A 24,681-nucleotide genomic window follows, 5' to 3' on the forward strand; every position below is an offset into this window, starting at 1 on the left:
AGCCTCGGGCAAGTAAGGACGCTATCCATCGTCGTTTGTCCATCCACCATCATTGTCTTCTGTCCATCCGTTACCACCATCATCACGATAATTTCATTCTTAATTTGAGAATAAAACCGGGAACAGAGATTCCAATGCAAGTTGGCTAGTATCGGGGCAATAGTATCGGCGTAACAATATTGTAACTTTACCAAGTCGAATCAGAGTCAAATTGAACAGTGAGAAGTTTTTTGCTGAGTCACTCTGGGTAAGCTGAGCTAAGCTCCATTTCCTTCTGGGAAGTTTCCCATGACAGCTGATTGTTTGGACTCATCACAGTGACCTTCACGTTGCGTCAATATTCACAGCCGTCCGACAGCCGATGCAAAGCCTTGCATTTAAGCAGCAGCGCCCGCATTTTGTCTCCGTGGCAACGAGAGGCTGTGATGAAGGCGACCGTTAAAGTGGCCATCAGGTGACCTTGATTTTCCAGGACTGGAGTTAAAAAATAAACTGGCATTTCATATTAGCTCGAAAGTGCAAAAATGGGTTCGGCAAAGCAAAGCACAAAGTAAAATGTATTCATCGTTCATTCATTGATGAAAAAGCAAGGCTCCAAAAGTTGGTGGTAAAAAAAAGATTTTACTCATATTCATCCCTCCAATCATGTCAACAAGAAATTAAACACTTGTTTTGCCATAATATAAGATATATCTGCTGTTTAGTAAATGTATATATCGTCTTGTAGTGAGGCTCCAAAGTACAAAGACTAAGCTTAAGTAGGATACACGATGAAAATGGTTAGTATGATACGGTTAGTAAAATACTTCAGGTTAACATTTTGTTGATCTGAGCGTTGAAAGTTGGTGCCCTCTAGGGGTCGGAGGAAACCTCTACACAGACCACATGACAATCAGAATGCGTCAAGTTGTCACTGCACATTGTGAGGGGTACACCTCACGGTTCTACGTCTCAATTTTGGGCTCCCGTTTGGACTGGGGACTGCGCTGCGTGTTTCCTGTACGCTCTCTGGATGATGATTGCGGCGTCATCTTCCCGCTTGTTGATGGCTTGATGGCGGGCCTTGAACTTCTCCTCCATGCGAGCTTTTAGTTGATCCCTCTCTCCTGACATTCCCTGCACCTACACGCACACACAAATGGAATTCTCAGCAATGCAACTTGAAAAGCACCAACAAATGAGATCACATGACCTTAGCAGTGAGGGCCAACAGGAGGTCCAAATAGTGGATCTTGTCTTCAGGAACCAGAGGCAAATCCATGTTGCTCACTTTGATTCCGTTGGGTTTGGCGATTCTCAGCGGCTCTTTCAGACTGTCGCAGAAATCTGACAGCTGGCTAAAAGGCAGTGCAAGATTATCAGATAGTGTCAGCGCTCACAGAGAGCTTCATCTCAACAATGTGTTGCTATCTTCTTATTTGTCTCTTAAAGTGAAACTTTAGTTCACATGGACCCAGTTTGGGCAGCTGGAACTCACCTGGAATGAATCAAGCCTGAGGCGTGTGGGTCAAACCTCTCCCACGTGTCATAAAACATCTCGCAGAGTTCGTCAATGCTCTCCTCGGCGGCCATATTGAAATTTTCCAAAATGACGACGATGTACATGTTGACCACCACCAGGAAGGACATGATCACATAAGACGTGAGGAAGAGGATGCCCACCACCGGTCGACCGCAGTTTCCCACGTCCGGATCGCAGTCCGGCGGCCCGCTCATGATGGGCCGGAGCAATCCGTCCCACCCGGCCAACGTTGTCATGGTAAACATACAGATGAACGCGTTCCCGAATGTCTCAAAGTTAAACACGTCATCCATCAGAGCTCTTTTCTTCACATAAGCAAAGTGTTGCATGCCAAAGACGCAGAAGGTGAACATGATGAGGGAGAGGAAGAGCCCGATGTTGAAGAGGGCAGGAAGTGACCTCATCAAAATATAGAGCAGCCTTCGGACTCCCTTCGCGAAACGGAAGAGATGAAGAACCCGGAAGATGCGGGTCAATCGAATCACGCTGAAGAATGGACGCGTAAAAGTAAAGTATTTGTCCACCACATCTCCCAAGACCAATCCTGGAGGATAAAGAAAGTAACAATGACTCTAATGACTTCACTGGCGGAGTTAAAGGGGGGGCAGGGTTCTCAAAAATTACACTTGGATCCCCCAGGTGCAATGGCCAGATAATTAACTTTTGGGTATTTTCCGATTTTTTCAGGATTTTTTACGACCCCCCTGTGTTATTTTTGTGTCATTGACTTACCCAAAATGAAGAGAACAACCAGCACAAAGTCAAAGATGTTCCATCCAAACGCAAAGTAGTGCCGTCGGAGCGCAATGAGCTTCAGCACGCACTCGGCTGTGAAGATGACGATGATAGCAAAGTCGATCCAGTTGATAATTTTGACCTTTTCCATGCTTTCGTCCCACGTTCCCACCATCAAGACCAGCACTTGGATACAAGCGACCACCGTGAACGCGATATCGAAGAAGTCTTTGGTCACGAGGTCAAAGAGCAACCCCTGAATCTTGTTCTGAAGATGGACACGGCAGAAAAATGCATCTGACTAAAACTATGTATCAGGCCGTGTTTGTTTAGGTAGAAGAGGAGTTGGACTCACTTGTGGCCGGGGAACAGACCTCTGGGTTTTCTTCTGGCTGAACGCCTTCAGGGAATCGTACAGTGTCATCTGGTCCTGTGTCATGAAAATTCCCATTGCTCCCAAGTAAAAAAAAAAAAAAAAAAAAAATTAAAAATCAACTTAAATGAGTGCAAGAACACAAAAAGAACAACAAGGAAAGTGTGTGTGCGTGTGTGTGTGTGCGTGTGTGTGTGTGTGTGTGTGTGTGCGTGTGTGAACCTATCTTGGCCTTCTGCCACTTTAGGTGCTCAATGATAGTGCTGATGAGGAAGTTGAACGTGAAGAAGGAGCCCAAAATGATGAAAAAGACGAAGTAGAAGGATTTAAACACGTTGGCCTCATACTCTGGCTGTGAGTCAATCTGCACACACACACGCAAACACACACATAAACACACACACAGTGAGCAATGTATTCAAGCTACCTGCTAGTTATTCGCATTTTAAATTTTATCAGCAGAGGTCGACTTACTTGTTTGGAGTCCATTGCTGAGTTCATTAAGTCCAACCAGCCTTTAACAGTTGCCTGACAAAACCAATCAATCAATCAATCATAAGGATAGTCGTTGAGATGATGAGCAGATCTAGCAGACGTCGGACTGACCACTTGCAGAAGCGAGAGGAAGCCCATCCCCACGTTGTCAAAATTGACTTGGGGATTGTGCCAGCGGACTTCAGAGTAGTTAGAGTTGATCAGCATGAAGCACTCCGTCTTGTTGTTGACGTCTTGCTTCATCGAAGTGCCGTTGACGCAGGAATAAAATCTCCCGGCGAATAAATTCACTCCCATTATGCTGAAGATCAACCAGAGGGTCAGACAAGCCAGCAACACGTCCAAGATGGCCGGGAAGACTCCGAAGAGTGTCGTCGCCACCACCTGAGGACCAGAGAAGAACTTGTAGACAGTTTGACCAAGTTCTGTCCTGGCGTCCGCTCACCTTTGTGCCGCTGAAGCGGGACAATAGCCTGAGGGGTCTCAGAGTTCTCAGAGACGTAAAGGCTTTCAGCTGAGGAACGCCCAGAAGGGTAGCAAACGTGGAGAGTAGAGATATCTGGCGGACGACGAGAAAAATTCACTTGACGATTTTTCTATCGGTCTGCTAGCTTGACGTCACGAACGCGCGCGCTTACGAGCACAACGACGAAGTCCAGCCAGCACCAGGCGTCGGTGAAGTACTTTTTGAATCCACCTGCGAACCACTTGAGAAGCATCTCCAGCACAAAGATGCATGTGAACACGTAGTCGGCGTACTCCAAAACGCTCCTGAGCACCACTCGCTTCTCCAGATAGATGTCCTCGACGGCCTGCGCTCCAGACGCGTTTGTCATCGTCAATATTTCAATGACGCGAGGATGACTTTTTGGGGTGTAACGCGAAATCGACATTTACCAGAGCGCAGCTGCTCAGGAGGATTACAAAGGTCACAAAAGCCTCAATATATTTGTTATCAACCACTGAGACGCACATTCTCCTCCAGTTGGACCAGATTTTGAGTCCTGCTGGACATGAGTTCATGTTGAGGACTGGACAGCAACGGTAACACTCTGAAAGACACACACAGGCGGTGATCGGTTCCTGCTTTGATATGTAAACCTGCATGTGTGTGTGTGTGTGTGTGTGTGTGTGTGTGTGTGTGTGTGTGTGTGTATGTTTGTTCATACGGTCACAGAAGCACTGGGCAGGTGTGTCTCGGTCGTCGGGTTTGCGCAATCCCGCTCCCGAGTCGCCGTGCTAGCAAAGAAGAAATTTCTTCTGAGCACCTGTTGCGATCTCATGATGAAGACACATCAGTGAACTTACGTTATTTTCTTCATTAGCATCTCTATTTGCAGATGCACTTTTGAAGGCTTCATCACAGGTCTTGACTTCAGATTCTGGCTCTTCGGTGTTTACGAAAGTAAGTGTCAAGAACTCCTTCTTGTCCAGCTCATCGCTCTTAAGACCTGACAGTGAGATTCTGCATGATGGCCCGCGACAGAGAAAGCAAACAAGAAATTGGTTCCTACCAGGAGGATTCAGATTGGCCTTCCATCCCGTCTTCTTGCTCGGATGCCCCAGGACCTGGGACTTTACGCCCATCACGGCCCCGCTGATCCGGTTGAGGGCCACCCGCAGATTCTTTTGTGCTTCTACCTCTGAAGCTGTCTGATGATCTCCGTTGGGTGATTTGATCAACAAGGCCAAGAACAGATTCAAAAGCTGCAAGATGGCCAAGACATTAAACAAATCCTTGGATTGGTCAAGATAGTCGAAGAAGATCTGGAAAGTTGTGTGTGCTCTTTGGTGACTCACCGCCAGCTTTGTGACCACCACCATAGTCGCGTAGAAGAAAAGACATGCAGGCTCCCCTGCGACCTGCATGCAATCCCACATTGTCTCGATCCACTCTCCGCAAAGAACTCGGAAGGTGAGGAGGAAGGCGTGGATGAAATCTGCCATGTGGTAGCGAGGAAGCGAGCAGTCTTTTGAGATGCGACACACATTCTCTTTGTAGTCCCTTCCAAAGATTCGAAATCCCATGGCCGCAAAGATGAAGATGATGATGAGCAGAAGAAGAGTGAAGCGCCTCAGAACGCCCAAGGAGCTTCTGATGAGCTTGAGCAACGCGTTGAAGTTGGGCCACCATCTGGCCAACCTAAACACTCTCATCACACAGACCTGGGAAGCCAATCGAGCGAGACGCTTAATTGATCCCGAGGGAAAGACGGAATGAGTCAAGTGACGGAACTCACCAATCTTAAAAAGCTCAGTCCAGAAATGAACATCAATCCCAACTCCAGCACCGTGATGACAGCAATGACCATGTCAAAGATGTTCCATCCAACCTGGAATTAGAACTCTTGTAAACCAAACGGGCTATTTGCTGTCACGGTAAAGTGAAGAGCCAATTTGGAACCTGGAAGAAGAAGTAGGGACCCGTGGCCAGAAATCTCAGGGCTACCTCCACTGCAAAAATCATCGTGAAGACCTGAGAAGGTCCGTAAGTAAGTTCATTTGGAACTTTATGACGACGACTACAAAAAATGACTCCGGACTGACCAGCGCCGCAATAGAGAGCATCTCCTCAAACTGATACGTCAAGGGGAAATGCTCCATGGCCATGAAGGTGATGTTGAGCAGGAGGCATATGACGACGAAGAGATCGAAGAAGGGATCGGAGACGACGCGGTGGAGCAGCTGCTTAGGCCGACAGCCGTCGCAACAAGTCCACTTGATGAAGATGGCGGTGAACGCCGAGCAACACGGCGAACATGGCCGTTGCTCGTCCTCACGTTCTGAAAGCACAGCGAAATTTGAGAAAAAGCCAAAAATCGCCACAGGTGGTGTTTTGGGTGTGTCGACACCTGAACGGGGCTTCTCGTCGAGGCCACCACTGCCGTCCACCTACACGCACACACACGTCAACTGATTTAGATCTGGAGCATGACTTAGTAAATTCCACCTCATCTGACCTTCTCTTGCTTCTTCAGCGTCTCCACAATTTCAGCATAGTCTTTGCTCCTCTGCTCGGCCTCGGCCGTCTCCGCCTGCTTCTGCTCCACAAACGCCACGGCGATCACTGCCACAATCAGACTCCCGAGAGAAAAAGAGGCCAGCAAAATGTCCGCCAAGAAGTTGATGGTGTAGCTTTTGCCACCTGAGTGCAATATCTGCAGAGATAAACCAAAGGTCACATGCTGACGTGATCCGGAAACGGACTTTCACTGACCAGTCGGAAAAGGTCCTCCCAGAAGTCCTGAGTCATCAATCTCAGTAGAGCCAGGAAAGCCCAGCCAAAGGAATCAAAATTTGTGTAGCCGTAATTTGGGTTTGGCCCCCCAAGCAGACAAATAAAACCCTCCGGGCAGGTCCTAAACGATCCAAAGTGGGGACTTGTCACCACGATTCAGTCAGAGTTGATCGGCGAGCGCATCGTGTTCGCCATTCACGTACCCGGCATCGGATCGGTTTCCACACAGCTGAGCTTCAGTGTGTCCAGGCAGGTAATAATAATTTGCTGTCAGACAATGGAATATTTTCAAGCAGACGTCACACATGTGATGGAGGAAGAAAAAAAAAAACAAAAAAAACAATGTCACGTTCCTTACCAGGGTCGGTGATGTGGTCTATAAACGAGTCGTTGCTTGAGGGTATCACCATACACTTGCTCCTTAAGTAGCCCATAAAGTTATGCAGCTCGAGCGCAGCGAGGACGATCAGACACCCCAGGCTCAGAGCGATCACGTGATTCATCTTCCTCACCACTCGCGTGAGCGCTCCGAGTGTTTTCTTCACACCTGATGAGGTGAAATAAAAAAATAAAAAATGAGGCTGGCGCGGGATGAGGCTAACATGCATGCGCACGCACTGGGTAAGGCTGGGATGAGCTTGAGTGCTGGGAGGACTTGTAGGAATCCAGAAAGGCTGCCCAAATTGACCATTTCCGTCAGATATCTGAAAAGAGAGCACCTTTTTCTTCATCTTCATCATCATCATCATCATCCGTCTCCTGGCAAGTGTGATTGCGCATTACGCCGTGCTGATGATCACCAAGTCCAGCCAGTTCCACGGATCCCTGAGGAAGGTGAACCGACCGACGCAGAAACCTCGAGCCGCAACTTTGACGAGCACCTCAATTGCGTAGATGGCGATAATAGCGAACCTGCTCAACCACACAAAGGCCTTTCATGGCATAATTGCGCACACTGGCAAGGTGTTGACAAGTCAGTAACTCACTTGACAATCCTGGTCTGCTTTAGAGGCTCTTGTACGGTCATGAACACGCAATTGGTCAAAATGGTAAGCAGGATAAAAGCTCGGAAAAAGGTGAAAGTGATTAAGAAACAAACCCACACAATAATAAGACAGACGGACAGCTCTGTGTATAGATAAACCAATACCGCCAGGGGGCGGTATTGCGTCGCAAGGATGGACCATCCTTTGACTCTCCCTTATGTAATTTTAAAACTCAAATTTATAATCGATAGCTAACCCAAGTAAAAAGCAGTGTTTAGATTTGTAAAGAATAAGGAGTTGTTTGTGTCATCGTGTTTTCTCGATACGATTTAACACCAGTGGCTTAAAGGATATGAGTGAAGGAGGACCTTAATGGCAGAGGTCCTCACATGGTTGAAGGCAGTCAGCATGTAACAAGCAGGATCTGCATTAAATCTGTGGATGACCTTTTGTCCATCCAGAACGATGAAGACCTGTAGAGACAACGCCAGAATAGATCATAAATAATTTAAGAATATCTGCAGAGAGATGAAGTTCACCAAAGGGACAGCGCTCAGAGACCTTCTGTGATTGGTAGAAGGGATCCAGATCTTCCAGGGGGGTGTTGACAAATTCAGGGGATGGGTCCCCAAAGATGAAAGGAAGGGGCTTGCCACTCTCCAAGTCACCTGCTGGATTCGCTACTGTCACCTGCCAATAAGAGAACTCGAATTTTTTGGGGGCGGCTCAAACGGATGAGTGGCATTTCCATTCATTTCAATTGCAGAAGACGACTTGAGAGTGCTGAGTCAAGTTTCTTAAAAACTTCCAACTCTACCGAGATATTCTCGTCTTCTCTTTTCTGTTGTTCCTTTTCTTGGACTTCACGGCATCGTTGGATCTCCTTCAGTGAGCCAGGTGTAAAGTGCCTGAAGACATTTGTACCAGCAGGGGGCAGCAAAGACACCATCTTGCTATTCTCCAACTGTGCCCGCAAAGCACCGTTACCCAGCAACATTTTCCTGTGTGTGGAAGTAAAAAACGCGTGCAGAAAAAGCGTAAAAAAACAATTGGGTTGTATTTTATTCATAAATGGATATTTTACTTGTTTGTGATGGTTTTCAATTCCAAGGCCACTTCTAAGAGAAAACACTGACTAAAATTGCAAAAACTTTTACACTGAGGAATAACTGAGTATTTAATGAAATTACCATGTTGCAGGGGAAACCCACCCAGCACAGGACGACCATGCAATCTCCACCCATGGTGCCAAATCCAGGTCCAAAAGGGAGAAAATCCTTACCATGTTTTGGCTTTAGCCACAGCTGCTTGTAAACAACCAGCAGGTAGGTGAGCTAGCTGGCTTGTTTACCTGTGTGTGATTAGTAGCTAATTTTTGGAACCGGATTCGACACCCCTGATCTCATAACCCGAAGGTTGAACTTGAGATTTGTATCTCAAAACAATGAGTTGCCTGAACAAAAAGGTTACATAATTTTTTTTTTTTTTTTTTTTTTTTTTAAAGGCAGTTAGCTAACAATGTGCAACTGTTTCAAAATATTTTTGTGTACAAGACCAGCTCTAATTTAACTTTGCTAAAGCGGAAAACAGTACTTGAAAAAATGCATAAAGGGTTAAAATCTGTGCACGGTTGTTTACTGCATCCAACTCACAGTTCCGAAGTGAATGGCTTCAGTTGAGCAGCTCGCCTCACAACTTCTTCTTGCTCCTTTGAATTCCCCCAAAAGTCCCAAAATGTTTTTCTTCTCATGGCTGCAGCTCACACTGTGCTCTGATGATTCTCTTCAATATGGTCTGCTTCTCCACTCAGCTCTTCAGTACTTTCTGTACTTTCGGGTTGACCCCTCCCAAGTGTTCTGTTGCCACGGCGATGTCTCGAATCCTCTATGAGAATCTTTTCAAAGAACTTTTGTACAGTGTGTCCCTTCATGGACCTCACGATAGAGGCCTCTTTTTTTCACAAGAAGAATATCTGCTTCGGAGCCAATTTTCCCGGAAATATGTTGTGTATTGTTCCAAAACATCTGGCAGAAAGCAGAGCTTTGCTGTTTAACCAATGAATCCTTTTGTGGATAACTTGGCGCATTGCAAAGCAGTCTTGCGCAACAGGCTGATCCCTCAAGGCCGTCAAAAATCCGAAAAGATACGCACATCTGTGTGGGAAGCAGTCTTAGAACAGATGTGGGGAGAAAAAAAGTATTTCGCCTCTTCACAAATGTTTTGCAGTTGCACTTTAATGTTAACGATCACATGACAAAACTAACCCAAGAAAATTAAGTCCAACTTTTGGTTGGAGATTTTATTACAGAACAAATAAACTATTTGGCTTCTTGGCCCCTGCGTCAAAAATTTTCCGCTGCGTCCCTATTGTGAAATCCTGAACCAACTGTGGCCAATTTCATTTTTTGAGTGTGTGTGTGTAGGGGGGAGGGGGGGGGGGGGGGGTTCACATGGCTTCCAACGACCTGCAATGACTTTTTGCGACGTGGTCACAGCGAGTAGAGTTTGAGCTGCTCCTCCATGTCGCCCTCCGTCACCTCACCCAGAGCTTCTGCGTTCTCCCTCAGGAGCATGAAGATAGCTGCCAGCTGCTCCTGTTGCACCCTGGGAGAACATGGTGGATGGACGAATGGATGGATGGACAAACGGATGGATGGATGGATGGATGGATGGACAGATGGATGGACGGACAGATGGGTGGACGGATGGACAGATGGACGGATGGACGGATGGATGGATGGATACAAGGTTTCATTAACCAATGAGGGATTGCAAAGTGTGTCAAATGACCTTCAAAACATCAACAAGAGATATTTGCTTCCATTTGTCTTTTTTGATTCCGAAAGATCTTAAATGTTCATCCCGAACATTTTTTTTCAAAAACTTGGATCGATAGACAGGGAGTAATTAAACTTTCTACTTGTTTGCATAAAGTAATTTTATTTTCTATTTTCCCCCCTATTGAATCCACTTTCAGCATTTCAAAATCATCACATGCTTTAGTTGACTCGTCTTCCGTTCGGTTTTCTCGAAGTCACGGATTAGCTGAAAGAAAAAAAAAATGAATGAATTTTTTTTTTTCGAGGCACAGAACTAGAACTTGAAAGTTCATTATTTCTTGTTGCTCTCTTTGGAAGTGGTCGACTGACCCGACTTGTGCACGCAACGTTTAAGTTCCTCACCAGTGAGGCAATGCAGTGTGCAGAATGTGAATAATTGTGTCTTTGTATGCGCCACGAGATTGTAGTTTGCCTTTTCACGCAAGATGGATGAGATTCCAGCTCAACTTGAACTGACCCTAATCAGAACAAGCGTGAGATAGAAATTTTTTTTTTTTTTCCCCACTTCACCACCAAATGGATCTTTGGCGGTTATAATCGTCAATGGCAATGAACGAGTTGATATGGCAAAAAAAGCCTTCAAAACAAATTACATTTCATCTGACTTTTCAGGTTCCTACTCGCTGACCTTTGCTCCTCCTCCATCTCCTCTTTGGTCATCAGCGTCTCAAACTTGCTTGCTTTCTTCCCGGGCGTGAACGTCACTTTGTCGTCGTCGTCCGCCGCCGCCGCCGCCGCAGCTGCAACACAAGCGGGATATTTTCTTGTAAGCCGTCCAGATGAGGCATGACACGGCAAGCTAGCAGATGAATCTCTTAATTGAATTACAGCCGACTAATTCTTTGGCCTGCCAGAATGAGAGCTTATGGTTTTCTGGGAAGCAACGATCGAGGAGGACACGCACATGCTCATAAGCTGCATTCGACTGCTCCAATTGTTTGATTCCCTCACTGAGTGGAAGTCGGACGACAACAACTCACACGTGAGAAATGTTGCTCAGACTTCTACCATCGTGTGAGCCTTCTTACCATTGAGCTCCGGTGCTGCATTAGCTTCAGGGGTTGGAGGCTTTTCCTGGTCAGATCTTGAGAGTGTTGGCAACACAGACTCATCCAGTGGGACCGGAACCTTTTCCGTCACAACCTGTAAGACCTCTTTAGGTTCTGATTCCGACTGTAGCTCTGACACTGGCTTTGGAGCTGGTTCTACTTCTGGAATGACCTGAGCTAGTAATACTGGTTCAGAAACTAGGAGTACTGCTTTTGGTTTTGGGTCAGAGGGCTCTGCATCTGAAAGTTGGTCCAGTAGAGGTTTTACTGAGGATTCGAGAACATTATGTGTTTCTATGACAGGTTCTGGTTGAGTAGCAGTTTCAGGAACTGGTTCTGGTGCTAAAAGTGTTTCACGTACAGGTTCTGGCTGAGTAGCAGTTTCAGGAACCGCTTCTGGTGCTAATAGTGTTTCACGTACAGGTTCTGGCTGAGTAGCAGTTTCAGGAACCGGTTCTGGTGCTAAAAGTGTTTCACGTACAGGTTCTGGCTGAGTAGCAGTTTCAGGAACTGGTTCTGGTACTAAAAGCGTTTCACGTACAGGTTCTGGCTGAGTATCAGTTTGAGGAACTGGTTCTGGTGCTAGAAGCGTTTCACGTACAGGTTCTGGCTGAGTAGCAGTTTGAGGAACTGGTTCTGGTGCTAGAAGTGTTTCACGTACAGGTTCTGGCTCAGCAGCAGTTTCAGGAACTGGTTCTGGTGCCAAAAGTGTTTTACGTGCAGGTTTGGGTTCTGGTTCAGGTCTTACAATGGGTTCTGGTTGAGTGGCAGTTTCTGAACTTGAATGAGATGCTAAAACTGTCTTGGGTTCAGAAACTCTTTCTTCACCAGATTTGTTGTCAGGGTCGGGCAAAGGTTCTAAGACTTTAAGTCTCTGTGGTGGTTCTAAAAGTGTGTCTGGCATCGACGCTGCTTTGAGAACACATTCTGGTTCTGAAACAGGTTCTGAGCCACAAACTGGTTCAGGGAGGCTGTCTTCTGTTGCAGAGGCAGTTTCTGTAGACTCTTGGACAGTTTCTGGTTCTGTTGCTGTATCTGCTTTAGGTTCTGGGACAGCCTAGAAAGACCAAAGATCAAAAGGTCAGTCTCAGCACATGTATTTTGATTCAATTTTGATGAAAAACCAAAACAAAACGAAACACTGTTCAAACACGCAGTGCATTTAAAGGTCCTTAAATGAGCAGTGTTCAAACTGTCCATCTTGTCACTTGCAGGTCAGGTAAGTGCTTGGCAAGCTGCCACAGCCTGCTGCTGACATTGTGACACGTGAAGTCTTCAACATATGGCAGCCACAACACTGCAAGCTGACAGACCCCACCTCCCCCCTCATCCAAACGCCACAATGCAAAAGTCGTCATGAGCCAAGCCATTAAGCGAGACAAGGAGATGCGCTGTGGACTCTAGGGGGCGCCAAACAATAGGATGAAAAGTCACCTCAAACTCAAACAAAACGAGGATACTTGGTTCGGGAAATAAATTTGAGGATTTATTATTGATGTCAAGTCAAAACAAAACAAAAATTAGACAATAATCTAAACAATTCAATAAGCGGAGAGGTGAAAGTTAAATTCATTTGAAAGCGACTTTCGCAATGCACCTCACCTGCTGAATTGACTCGAGTGTCCAGGTTGCTTGCTGTGTATTCAACAAACATGATCAAAAATCGCATGTTTTCTACAATATCCTTTAAAAGTTTAAAGGTGAGCCTTCAACACACCTTTGATACATCCGACGTCACCTCGCCCAGTGTACAATTTCACTGCAAATCTAACTAGTCAAAGTTCAATTAAGGCAAGACAGCGCGTGCCGAGTTGTCGCATGTTTCCGCGTGGGAGATTTATTTCAAGTCTTATCTTGCCAAGGCGATTAACGAATTAAAACAGGACGAGTCAAAATAAGGGGAAGATAAGGTCATTTGTTAATCGATTATTTGGTCACATCTTGTCGAGATTTTAAAGTGAAACTATCCGCGTGATTGATTCAATTGGAAAAGAGGGACAACCTGATGTTGATCATCACCAGACCGCCTGGACGGAGGTCCGTCGTCTGCGCAGGTGGCTGCGGAGGAGGCGGAGGCGGCAGTCGGGCAGGAGGCGACCGAGCCGGCCTTGCAACGGCGAAAAAGGACGGCGGCGGCCACCAGGAGGGCGAGCGCGGTGAACACGAAGACTTTAGGCTCCAACTCCAGCTCCACTTGACGGTCCATGACGGACTGAGGGACGGGAGGGAGGGGCGCGCACGCACCTGCGACGCGCTCTCTTTAGTAATCCCGCGTTAAGCGTCGGGAAACGCCTCCTGGCACACACACGTCCGGTCCCGTTTCAAAATAAAAATAAAGCTCTTTGCCCTTCCCTAAAATCCTCCACCCTTACCAGATGAACCAGCTAAGACTATAGTCACACACTAGAAAATTCTGCTGCCATTGTGAGGAAACACACTTTGTTTAATCAAGCTTGAGTGAATCCCCCCCTGCCCCGATAAATAAATCACACCCGAGTGTGTACAGCGCCGCAGCCTGGCAGTGACGTCACTCAGTGCCATTTCAATCTTACAAAACATTTTATTGATCAACACAAATGATGTTTGACAAGGCACATGTGCTTCCTGGACATCTTTACGGTCAAAATTAAAAACAAAAAACAGAAGGTGCGTCGATTGTGTCATCATCGCGATGAGCTCCTCTCTTTACTGAGGCAGTCATCGTGACCACGGGCGTCCCCGTTAGCTGTTGTGCCGCACGTGCGTCTCTTCTTCCTGCGGTGGGACGCCGCATCGCCTTCCGAACACGACTCGGCCTGCGGGCACACCGTTGGAAAAGCATCAGTGCCTGAAGGAAGAAGCGAGCGAGCAACATCAGCGTAACGCACGTCGGAGTCCGAGTCGGACGAGCTCGACGAGGATGAGGATGAATCGCTGGAGCTGTCAGACGCGATGCCCGTCGACTCCTGCAGGTCCACTCTGTCTGCCAGCGCCGCCAGGTCGGGTCGCTCCTGCTTCAGAATCCTTACCGGCACACACGCAAAACCAACATCTTTGTTAACATAACGCCTCAACCAGGTCACATGACCCTGGTGGTCGGACATGAAAATAATCTTTCTCGTCCGCTTCTTACCGGTACCACTTCCTGGACAGCTTGGGGCGCCCTCGTACAGTTTTATGCCACACGATGGGGAAGTTGGTGGTGCTGGCAAAGTTCTGCGTGACGGCGATGGTCGTGTCCAGGTTGAGCACCACGTGCCACCAGCCGCCTGTTACCATGACAACCAAAACATCAATACACGAGACCAATTAACGAATATCAAAGGTTAGAATAAAAATAACCACAAAATGTGGCTTGGAACTTTTGCCCGCTTGACTTACAGCTTGTGTGTGCTCAACTACGTGGTGACTAAAATGATCATTTGAGTTCCCACTGACCTGGCACAAAGACGGTCTCTCCGGGTCTCTGCAGGATCTCGAGCGGTCGGAACTCGGGAGGCCAGCCGGGCTGCTGCGTGCGAGGGTAGACCACGTTAAACCAGGTGATGGCCTCGTCCTGCTGGTTGCCTCCGTCCTCACGTGTGACCTTGATGAGGTCTCGGGGTGTGTTGGTAGGGAACAAGCACCACCTCTTATGGCCCTGGACCAGCGCGTTCCAGGCGCTGGTGCCCAGAGGGTCGATGTGGATGCCGGTGCCGGAGCGAGCGGGGCCCATCACAAACCACCTGATGACAATACATTTATAAATTAATGAAATAACATCAACACAGCAGGCACTATGGTACAAAAGGTCCTGAAAGGGCCACTCGCCTGTAGGGCGGCCGCCGCTTCTCTCCAGCGAACTGAAAGAGGTCGTCTGTGAAGAAGACGGGCACCTGGTAGTCTTGCAGCAGTTTTCGTCGTTTGGCGTGCTCGCCGTAGCTACTGTCGAAGATGTACAGTGGACTGTCGTCGCGCGTGCTCTCCAAGTAATCCACGTAGTACTTCATCTTCATCTTAACCGAATAGCCGTCGTTGTCTTCACCGCATTTGAACTTCTGGTTGCGGTACTTGCGCTTGAGCCGCTCCAAGGTCCATTTTTGCCGCGCGGGCCACGACTCCTGACAGTGGAGCAGTACCACGGGCTTGTAGGGCCTCTCGAAGCGCTCGATGAACTGTTCGGGACTCAGACGTTGCGCGTCCACTCGTTCCACATTGTCCTGTGGCGAGAAACGTGGACAAAAGCACACTTTCAACCTTCGCGCATTTGGACGAGCCTACAGTGCTCTTGGCGCTGACTTCGTCGTCTGTGTGCATGCTTGTGATTGCACAGATGATATTATAGTACTAGTACTGCTAGGGATGAACAAGTGTTCATTGGGTTGTGTGATGACGTTGAGGAAGATTCTTGAGAAGATTCTCGAAAGAGCGTCAGCGTGACTGTTAGCCTTTAGCTGAGCCTCGCGTTCTAATTGCCAGTTACCTTGACAGAGCTGTGCGACACGTTGAAAGTGTCATGATAAGCGTGCTTGATCCAGTCTAAAGAGTCCTTCAACTCCGGCCTGGCACTCCGTTTGGCCTCTTTAATCCTCTTCTTGCTCTTGTGGTTCATTCCTTCCTTCCCTCCTTTCAGCAAGCGTCGCTAACTTAGCAAGCTAACAAGGAGCTAATGCTTTGTGGGCTCTTTCGCTTCTCAGCGGAACTGAAATGGAGCGGACGGGCTAACTGCTTGATAAGACGTTGAAACATAGCAAACGTAGCTACATGTTTACTCTAATGACACTTAGGATGCTCACGATTAATGCACCTGCATGGCGAGTAGGTAGAAGCTAGTTGCGTTAGCAGCAGCAGAGGCAAACAAAGTGAAACAATGCTATCGCAAGCCGGTGTCATCGTGGGACACGCCCCTCAGCACCTATTCGACCGCTCATTGGCCAATTCTCATATAAGGCAGGGTCTTTCTTCCGGTTCAAATATACATTCAAAAGTACAAATGATGACATGTACAAATATTTTTTGTGGCGCTGAGTTACCTTTTTACAATTTTTGTTTTATAGGAAAATGTTGAGGCAGCTGGAGTCATCTTTGCTGCTACCCAGTGGAAAAAGGAAAGAACTGCAACCACCTGTTTCCCTCGTCGACGCTTATTATTTGCTTTTGTTTTGGGGGGGGGGGGGACCGTTTGACTCGTGCTTGATTAATATCATCAAAACTTGTTTGTTGTGTTCGGTAAATGTCAGACAGGAATATTGTGAACGCGTTTGGAAGAGACGATTTCCGGTGTGTCAAGTGTTTGTTTCCGCTCCGACGAACGCTTCAATTCAAGTCAAGAAAGATGAGCAAAATCGGATACTCGAACAAAGCTGACGTGCTGAGCGGCTACCTGACGGAGCGGCTCATGCAAGTGCTGCGGGACATCGTGGACGTAGTGGAGGACGCGGTGAGCGAGTACCGGGAAGAGACGCTACGAACGCGACTGGAGAACGAGAGCCTGCGGCGGCAGCTCGGCGATTTCCTGAGGCTGCCTGACGACGAGCTTCGGGCCCGGCCGCAGCCTCCTGGTAAAGAAAACGAGCGGGCGATAAGCCCATGATGGCAGCAGCGCTTTAGTCTTTCCCAGAGATTTGCAGGCACGGCTAAATGTATCTTGAAACGCTTTGCTAAAGTCTTGTTTACAAGGAGGCTGCACGTGACCTACTCGTTACATTCGGACATGACGTCATTTGCTATTGGATCCGTATTTTGGTGCTGTTGTCAAATCCATCACTTTCCTTGCTTATCTTAGGCACCTTACTCATCGCAAGCTTCTCCTTTCAAAAGAGCACTTTGAAACAGTGAACACACCATTGTTACATCTCAGTTGGATTATTTTGGCATAATGTATTTTGGAGTCAGCCTATCAGTCCTCCCTCAAACGTTTCCAGTTGGCATGACTCCCATTTCTGATCTCCCTTCACTGGCTGAGTTTGGAAGAATGTCAGTTTTGAAAGTCACAATTTTCTGTTGTTTTTTTCTTCTGTGCTTTCAGGCTCCAGCACGCGTCTTGTTGCTTGTGACCTGGAGCAAGTGTGTGCCCCCAATCGCATCCAAACACCCCCGGCGAGCACGTCCAAGCGTACAGGAGCCCCCCGCCCAGACGAGGCCTTACCCAAAGTGCTTGTCGCGCCAGCCCCGCCACTCAGAGAGGAGGCTCCGCCCCCTCCTGTCATCAAACAGGAACAGGATGAGTTGAAGGTCACGTCTCGCAAAAATTGTGCAGAGTTGGCCGTGGCCAGCGTGCATGTGAGCATTTCTGAGGGAAGGACTGATGTCAGCATGGCGAAGGAGCAACAGGAAGCGGAAAGAAATGGTAAAATCCATCGAGCCGAGATGAGCGACCGCCAATAAAGGCAAAATTATTTGAAAAGCTAAAAGATTTGTCTGCCAACATTTCCTGACTGTTGTTTTTTGAAGGCCAGTTTGGGGGTACAGCGGCGCCAGGCGCCATCGTGTACGAGTGTCCCCGCTGCGGTGAGGTCTTCGCTCAGGCATCCCGGCTGCGCCTCCACCTGGACCAAAAACGCAAAACATACGCCTGCAACTGGTGCTGCAAATCCTTCGCACAGTCGGCCGATCTGCGGCGGCATGTGCGCACGCACACGGGCGAGCGGCCGCACCGCTGCACCTTCTGCCCCAAGAGCTTCAGCCAGCGGGGAAACCTGCGGCGGCACGTGCGCATTCACACGGGCGAGCGGCCGTACAGGTGCATTGTGTGTCGACGCACATTCAGTGACGGAGACACGCTCAAGAAACACGCTCGCACTCACACACACCACAAAGCGCACGACAAGCACGACGGCACTGTAAGCTTTGGCGCTGGCACGTGACTGACGTGCAGCTGTGTTAGGAATCGCGCCCTAGCTACCCTATAGTCATTAACAGTGGCAACACAAGATGGCTGCCCTCTGCCCAATTGTAAGTCCAGGTTCTGCCAATTAGCATTTTTAAAACATTAGCTGCATTAGCGAATAAAGTATTTGATAGTGACCAGTGTGCTGGGCATCAGGTCAAAAGTTCCTTTTTTGTATTTATTGATTTGCTCTTCAATGATCTGCGGTACAATAAAGGTTTCAAAATGTACTTGTCCAACCTGCTGAGAACATTCAAGGTTCTGCCATGTTTGACAGCTCAGTTCATCAACTTCAAGCTGGTCAAGCGCAGCGCTTCAGGAGGCGATGGTGAAAAGTGGTTTTATTGGGGGTCACGTTTCACTGCTTAAAGACAAAATACAACAAACATAGAAAAATACTTCAGAAAGGAAATGAAAAAATAAACGAAAGAACTACCGTTGCAACAGTTCAAAATTAAGGTGTAGACTCTCCTGTGACCAACAAACAACAAATGACTACATTGCCATCTTGACTTTTTTTTTTTTTTCCCCCTCGCCATGTTTCCACAAACTCAAATGGACCGGAACCTTCCAAACTAGTTTGTCCACAATTTTACTCTTGCCCGGAACATCACGGGCAGGCTTACGGCCATTTGGGGAACGCGATCGCATGACTTCCGAGGAAGGGAAGGCCACCGCCGTCCGGAGACACACGCTGGAAGGGGCTGACGGTCACATGACTCGCCCATCCAGACGGACTGAAGCTCCAGTCGGACTTGACAAACAAACACAATTAGGACGACAAAGTTAATTTGTGTGGGAATATTGCTTGAACGGTCACCTGAGCTAAAATGAGCTCACCTGCTTTTGTGTGCACCCGGTCCGGAAGGGGGCAGCGCGGGTCACTCGGAGGCAAAGGGCACTTCGGGAGGGGGGGGCTTAACGGTCACGGGTTGGGATGTGCGGCGGGGTGGCGAAGGTTTGGGTTGCGCCTGCTGCTGCATCGTGTCGTAATAGGTCACGCCCCCGTACGTTACCTGCGTTTGACCCTGAGCACGGGAGGCACATCTTTAGTTTCATGTCGGCGACAATGCGCCGTTTAGAGACGGTGTGCCCTTTCTTGCCATACCTGAGGACTCGGGTACATGGTGGGATAAGGGAAGGTCATGACCCCTGGCGGTGGGTAGAAAGGTGGCGGCGGTGGCAGAAGTTGCTGCGGTTGCCCTGGTGATAGCGGTACAGGAGGGCCTCCGTAGAGTGCGGGGTTTGTGATGGGACCTCCTGATTGGTGGGGATGGAGACCTGAGGCGGTGACACACACAAAAAGCATTAAAAAAATATATTCAACATGGTTGAGCGCATTTGTATTGAAGATCTACCTGGATGGGGGATGTGCATCTCGGGCTGGACCAGCATGCCTTGAGGCGCCATGGGGGCCGGCCCGTCGCTGTGCGTGTAAATTGGTCCCTGGTAGGTTACTAAAAAACAACACCAGCAATTCATTTTGTTAGCAACTCAAATTACAATGAAGAGGAACGAAGAGAAAATCCTAACTGGGCTCGTAGTAGTGGCTCTCCATGACACCCATGTGTAGCGGTGGCGCCTCTGCAACGCCCCTCTGCCTCTGGGACGAATAACGCTTGGCTCGGTTGGAGCTGCCCGACATCTCGTCCAAAGCCGAGAACGCCGACGGCCCGCCGGGGACATGCAAGCCGCCGCTCAGGCCTGCGGATGACAACAAACAAAGCGGTAGCACACCTCCTTGAGAAAAAAAAAAAAAAAAAAAGAAAGCGTTGTGTTCCGTCTCACCTCTCATCTCCGCATGAACGTAGGAGGCAGGGCTTCGGTTCCACGTCTGTCCCGACACCAGACTCAGCCGAGCCACGTCCTGGTCTATCTCAGCCACGGCTCCCCCTGCCCCCGTCGGGCTCTTTGCCCCCGCTGCTGCGGGCGTCTCCACCGAACTCTGCTTGCTGCCCAGCTCGGTTGGCCGAGAGCGACTCCTGCGGGCCAGCGAGTACGACTTTCTCTCGACGGGTCGCTCAGCGGGAGGCGAAGCTTCCCGAGGGGTTGGCGACGCGTGGGACGGTTGGGCAGAGGGGGGGCCCCCTCGTTGTTCCAGCGGCTGTGTTTTCGACGACGTGCTCCGATACGGCGCGTGCTGAACGGATGGCGTCCCGCTACTCGGGAGCCGGGCATCCTGGCTAACGGGGGGGTCATCGGTCACCTTCACCCCACCACTGCGCCCTCCCCTGTCGGCCAGCGACTCGGGCAGGGCTTTAGGACCCGCTCTTTCTCTGGCGTGAAGCTGAGGAGCGTGCGATTCGCTCACGCCGTACTGGGGCTGCTGTGAAGGGAAGTGGGAGGGGCGGCCACGGGAGGCGTTGCTGCGCTGGCCCGGTGCAAGCGAGACGGAGGCAGGAGATGCGTGATGTGGCGGAGCGCCCCGGGCAGGACCGCCACCTCTTCCTCCCCGATTGCTCTGCCAGGAGCGCACTGGTCGCTCTCCGCCGTCACGCCATCGCTGCTCTCGGTTGGGGGACACCGATGACCTGTGCACACAAACTAGACTAAGACAGGGCCCCCAAAGAAAAGCTCCCCCCACCCTTAAAGTTGCATTGCCATACATTTTTCAGAAAAGGGGGTTGTGCTGGTTTTACCGTTGTCGGCGATGCATGAAGCCCCGTTCGCCGTTGCGGATGTCGTAGCCATAGCTGGCGATGAGCTCCTCACGACTCTTGGGCGCTTGTTCCTCCTCACGGAACTTGTCGTGCTCCCAGCGGCCTTCGTCCTTCCACAGCTTCCGGTTCCGGCCTTTGGGCCTGGACGGGGCAAAAGAGCATAAGGTGAGACGCCGTTGCCCAACGGAGCTGACCAAGCGAGACGCCAATACCTTTCCTCCTCCTGGGTGTGGCCTCTGACATCATGCTCGAAGAAGAGCCCCTTCCTGGGGATGTAAGCCGGGTTCTTGCGGTCCTCGTCGTCATCCAGCTGCTGGCCCGATTGCCCTCCCGCTTTGGTCTCCGGGTCCACGGTCGACTCCTGCGGGTCACTTGACGTGAGCGAGTGTAACAGGAAGCATTTCTGCCGGATTGCCCAAATGGCAACACAAATGCCACCGAACAATTTAAAATTGTAATTGCAAGACCGTGAAAGCAACACATTTTTGTTCCGGGTGATCATACTGTCACTTGACTATTTCCGCCCTGCTGAACACAGAAATGCTTCGTGCATCAAGTCCACTAAATGTCAAACCAAAAATGACGTGCGGTATAAAAACGAGTGAAGCGAGGGCGCCGCTAACCTGACCGTCGCCGCTCTGCCGCTCTCCTGCAGACTTCCCTTTTTCCTCCGACTCCTCCTCTTTACTCCTCTCTTCGCTGTCTCCTTCATCCTCTCCCAGCGCCGGTTCAGACGTAGTGACGAGTGTGGAGTGGCCGGCTGCCGCCGCCGCCGCCACCTGAACTTCTTCGTCACTGTATCCGTCCACGTCCTCTTCCTCCTCCGCTCCCTACGCCAAGACCAAGTTAACATTTCCCCAGAGTCGAGCTCGCGACGGGATCAGTGTGGCGCCTTTACCTCAGAGTGGGAGGCATTTTCTTCCGGATCTGCGCTGTCGTAGTCCGAGAGGACGGCTGAAGAGTGCAAGTTGTGTCAAGCACCCAAGTGCAAAGTGGAGCACAAATTAATGACCAATGAGAGCTTACCTTCTCCTACTCCATCTTCACTTTCCTGCAAAAGAGGAAACAAACAAACGTTCACGCCAAAATAACAAAGACATGTTTAAAGGTCCTGTGCCATAATTTATTCCTTAATAATCCTTAGTGTCCTTATATAAACTCTCCATGGGACCATTAACATCCTACCGGCTTAAGCTAGTGGCCAACGCAGACTGAAACTGGGAAAGAAGTTCATAAAAAACAACTGATTGAAAAGAAACATTAAACAAAGTTACGTCACTCGCAAGGAACTGAAACCAAGTCCTAAAAGTAAGCTCAATGTTGCACCCCTAGCGCTGTGCTTCATGGACACGTTTGACATCTTCACGTCAACTCCCTTAAGACGACGGTTTCTTGGAAAACAAGAACTGAAGTTGAAAGAACCCTTTTGTCTCGCCATGACGATTTGTCGCAGGAAGCCGCCTGGCGGGCGCGCTAACGTTAGCATGAAGCTAAAAGCACTCACACACTCGGACTGCGCTTCCTCCTTCGCCTCGACGCGAACGGAAGCGGCTTCCACCGGTTCCGGCTCCCTGACGCTTCGGCTCTTGCTCGTCTGGGAGCCCGACTCACGACTCTCCGAGCCCGAAGCGGACTCGTCGTCATCGTCGTCGCTGTCCTGGGACGCGCGCCTCCTTCTTCGCCGCCGGTCCGCCATCTTAGTTTCCACAGGAATGATGCTGGAAACGCACAGATGCATTGTGGGGGGGAAACGACTTCTTCTTCGTCATCGGCGTATTCTTACGCATTGCTCATTAGCGCCCCTAGCTTAAAAAATCGAATATACTTGCAAATTTGTTCGAACAAGTTTGCCACTCTGTGGGAGTCGCTTCCCGCATGTGACGGTGTGAATGTGCGTGTGTGGAAAAAGGAAAAAGAAATGCCACTCTGTTTACTCCACACATTGGTGGGTTCCATGCTTCCCTAATGTTGCATGTCAGCTTGTATGTTACAAACGTGATTTTAATATCAATGTTTAATTCATGACATTTTGCATTTGACCGACACTTCTGCTTGCTCGTCGTCTCCATCATGTCCACTAAAGCCACATAGATGAAAACCAAACGTCACTGTATGTTCAGAGGAAAAACATGGAGATGGCCTTTCACGTGTCCTTGTCTGTCTTGAGCGTCATAATCATCATCTGAATGGTGTGGTTCCCTGGAAGATTGGATCCCGCCAGCTCAGATTTGTTGGCGTCAAACGTTTCCAGATCAACATCCACGCAGGCCAGGTTCCACTTGTGCAACAGCGCCTCAATGCTCCAGTCTGCACTGTAAGATGTGTAAACACATGATGTCAGGGAGAGCAGGAAGAAGAAAAAGGAGGCAGACGCACCTTCGTTCTTGGTATGTCACCCAAAACTGAGCCTTGGGGTTCTTTCGCAGAAGAAAAGCCACAGTGACCAGGATGTCTTCAAAATCTGAAACAAGTTGTTTGAGACACAAGTGGAAGGAGGGAAAGAGGCGGTACAAGTTAATCAAGCAGGTGCGGGTTACCTCGTGGCTCGTAGAAAACATCGGACGCCACGATTAAGTCGAGGGGCGGAAGCTTGATCAGTTGGGGTGAGACTTCCCCCCAAGTGAGAGGCAAGGTGACCACGTCATGCAGACCGTTAGCCTCACAGCTCCGTCTGCAGTTCTGCAGGCACTCCGGCGTGTTGGCGTTGTCGGACAAGAGGACTTTGGCACCGCAGCGGGATGCCAACACGCCTGGGAGACTCACGCCTGCGCCCAGCTGTGGATGCAAAGATGTCATCATCATCGTCGTCGTACAGGTCAACCAGCCTCACCTCCAGCACAGTCTTGTCCTTTACATCAACTCTTCTGCTCCAGATGTACTGAGCCAACACCACCGCACAAGGCCACACGTACATCCCATACTGCGCGTCTAGAACCTGTTAAAAATGATCGCAGAAGAATCGTGATGCTTAAAATGGGAACATATTTTCAGTTGTTATGTTTTATTTAAAAAAATAAAATAACATGTTAAAAGTCTCTGTATCACTTTGTGGTTTTCCCTCGATACGAGGTGCGTTAGAGAACCATGAGCAAAATGGGACATTTCAGATGTTACCAGATATTAAAACATAATAAGGGACGACAAGCAAGCAAACAACGTGTGTTTTATAATCTGGCTCTATTTAAGTAAAAGCCGCACAACTGCCTCGCTTGCGAAACCTGTTGCAGTCTTCTGGGAGTTTTACCTCAGGAATGGACACACGCAGCGACTCCTGCGCATCTTCAAAAGTGAACATTTTCAGAGTCACTGCAGGGGTGTCGGGTCCCGTGTGGCTCATCGTTTCCATAATTTATTAGCATAAGCATAAACATAAGCATAATTTGGAGCTAATAACTTCAATTTGGCGCTCTCGATCTGTCTTTTCCGGTGTGGGCGGAGTCAAACGTTACGGTCCACCCCACATTGAGCCACGCCTTGAGCTGCGCTCTGCAGCCAAGTCTACTCGGTTTGTCGACATTATCTGCCCAAATTGTACGTCATGCAAGCACAACGAAACTCAGCAGTCGGTACATCACACCAGAAAGAACATTTGTACCAAGAAAAATGTTACACGTCAGAGCAGAAGCACTAGCAAGAAATTCAGCAAACGAGGCTTGCGGTATGAGTCGACTGTGAAGGTGGTTCCAGGCTGAGTGAACAACAAGAGAGATTTTCTCCCCCTTTTGCAATAAATAATCGAAGCCGAGTGTGTTGGATAGAAACCAAGTGGGAGGCGTCGAACTGAAGCAGTGTTGGTGCATTGTTGTGACGCCGCTTTAAACACAACAGGAGTTGCGCACTAAGAGGCCGGAAGTCATCGACTGGCCCTTCAAAATAAGACCCAGCAGCCCGGTCATATGTTCGCATGTTACCTTGTGCGAAGGGGGCGTGTCCCCA

General features: G+C 49.1%; 6 protein-coding genes across 9 annotated transcripts; 1 reads left to right on the top strand and 5 right to left on the bottom strand.

Moving 5' to 3' along the window:
- Positions 1 to 601: 601 nt before the first annotated feature.
- Positions 602 to 13,479, bottom strand: scn4ab (sodium channel, voltage-gated, type IV, alpha, b). Its single transcript, XM_049744487.2, has 33 exons — positions 13,241 to 13,479; positions 11,218 to 12,295; positions 10,818 to 10,929; positions 9,002 to 9,953; positions 8,167 to 8,350; positions 7,911 to 8,042; positions 7,704 to 7,822; positions 7,350 to 7,439; positions 7,147 to 7,275; positions 6,982 to 7,067; positions 6,722 to 6,910; positions 6,567 to 6,630; positions 6,343 to 6,484; positions 6,086 to 6,283; positions 5,978 to 6,017; positions 5,673 to 5,908; positions 5,530 to 5,601; positions 5,366 to 5,458; positions 4,926 to 5,291; positions 4,640 to 4,832; positions 4,434 to 4,576; positions 4,295 to 4,364; positions 4,023 to 4,177; positions 3,764 to 3,937; positions 3,571 to 3,684; positions 3,237 to 3,509; positions 3,105 to 3,158; positions 2,857 to 2,994; positions 2,613 to 2,717; positions 2,255 to 2,525; positions 1,478 to 2,066; positions 1,193 to 1,337; positions 602 to 1,122 (listed from the first exon to the last, which is right to left on the bottom strand). The coding sequence occupies exons 4-33, from the start codon at positions 9,097 to 9,099 to the stop codon at positions 952 to 954; spliced, it is 4,833 nt and encodes a 1,610-aa protein (XP_049600444.1). The 5' UTR covers positions 9,100 to 9,953; positions 10,818 to 10,929; positions 11,218 to 12,295; positions 13,241 to 13,479; the 3' UTR covers positions 602 to 951.
- Positions 9,839 to 13,444, bottom strand: LOC137841046 (matrix-remodeling-associated protein 7-like). Its single transcript, XM_068653445.1, has 4 exons — positions 13,263 to 13,444; positions 12,147 to 12,295; positions 10,818 to 10,929; positions 9,839 to 9,953 (listed from the first exon to the last, which is right to left on the bottom strand). The coding sequence occupies exons 1-4, from the start codon at positions 13,442 to 13,444 to the stop codon at positions 9,839 to 9,841; spliced, it is 558 nt and encodes a 185-aa protein (XP_068509546.1).
- A 299-nt stretch (positions 13,480 to 13,778) lies between the features above and the next one.
- On the bottom strand, positions 13,779 to 16,061 carry jmjd6 (jumonji domain containing 6, arginine demethylase and lysine hydroxylase). The gene is made up of 6 exons (XM_049744526.2): positions 15,680 to 16,061; positions 15,028 to 15,416; positions 14,656 to 14,942; positions 14,351 to 14,486; positions 14,106 to 14,241; positions 13,779 to 14,033 (listed from the first exon to the last, which is right to left on the bottom strand). Exons 1-6 carry the CDS (start codon positions 15,806 to 15,808, stop codon positions 13,902 to 13,904), a joined length of 1,209 nt encoding a protein of 402 aa, XP_049600483.1. The 5' UTR covers positions 15,809 to 16,061; the 3' UTR covers positions 13,779 to 13,901.
- A 174-nt stretch (positions 16,062 to 16,235) lies between these two features.
- LOC125983353 (adult enhancer factor 1) lies at positions 16,236 to 18,315 on the top strand. Its single transcript, XM_049744527.2, has 3 exons — positions 16,236 to 16,757; positions 17,225 to 17,545; positions 17,650 to 18,315. The coding sequence occupies exons 1-3, from the start codon at positions 16,430 to 16,432 to the stop codon at positions 18,060 to 18,062; spliced, it is 1,062 nt and encodes a 353-aa protein (XP_049600484.1). The 5' UTR covers positions 16,236 to 16,429; the 3' UTR covers positions 18,063 to 18,315.
- Positions 18,316 to 18,409: 94 nt separating this feature from the next.
- casc3 (casc3 exon junction complex subunit) lies at positions 18,410 to 22,473 on the bottom strand. Of its 2 annotated transcripts, none has more exons than XM_049744511.1 (12): positions 22,250 to 22,473; positions 21,772 to 21,796; positions 21,644 to 21,699; positions 21,369 to 21,575; positions 20,958 to 21,148; positions 20,725 to 20,886; positions 19,874 to 20,616; positions 19,619 to 19,789; positions 19,444 to 19,542; positions 19,194 to 19,366; positions 18,926 to 19,113; positions 18,410 to 18,839 (listed from the first exon to the last, which is right to left on the bottom strand). In XM_049744511.1, the coding sequence occupies exons 1-11, from the start codon at positions 22,439 to 22,441 to the stop codon at positions 18,967 to 18,969; spliced, it is 2,166 nt and encodes a 721-aa protein (XP_049600468.1). In that variant the 5' UTR covers positions 22,442 to 22,473; the 3' UTR covers positions 18,410 to 18,839; positions 18,926 to 18,966. The 2 variants fall into 2 exon arrangements, with proteins under 2 accessions (XP_049600468.1, XP_049600470.1); XM_049744513.1 differs by having other exon boundaries at positions 20,958 to 21,106; positions 22,250 to 22,472.
- A 268-nt stretch (positions 22,474 to 22,741) lies between these two features.
- Positions 22,742 to 24,581, bottom strand: mettl23 (methyltransferase 23, arginine). 3 transcript variants are annotated; one of them, XM_049744538.2, is made up of 5 exons: positions 24,356 to 24,581; positions 23,576 to 23,680; positions 23,283 to 23,520; positions 23,122 to 23,206; positions 22,742 to 23,057 (listed from the first exon to the last, which is right to left on the bottom strand). In XM_049744538.2, the coding sequence occupies exons 2-5, from the start codon at positions 23,657 to 23,659 to the stop codon at positions 22,889 to 22,891; spliced, it is 576 nt and encodes a 191-aa protein (XP_049600495.1). In that variant the 5' UTR covers positions 23,660 to 23,680; positions 24,356 to 24,581; the 3' UTR covers positions 22,742 to 22,888. The 3 variants fall into 3 exon arrangements, with proteins under 3 accessions (XP_049600495.1, XP_049600494.1, XP_049600493.1); XM_049744537.2 differs by having other exon boundaries at positions 24,341 to 24,581; XM_049744536.2 differs by having other exon boundaries at positions 23,990 to 24,580.
- Between the last annotated feature and the right edge of the window lie 100 nt (positions 24,582 to 24,681).

Source organism: Syngnathus scovelli, chromosome 16 (assembly GCF_024217435.2).
Source record: "Syngnathus scovelli strain Florida chromosome 16, RoL_Ssco_1.2, whole genome shotgun sequence".
NCBI lineage: Eukaryota > Metazoa > Chordata > Actinopteri > Syngnathiformes > Syngnathidae > Syngnathus > Syngnathus scovelli.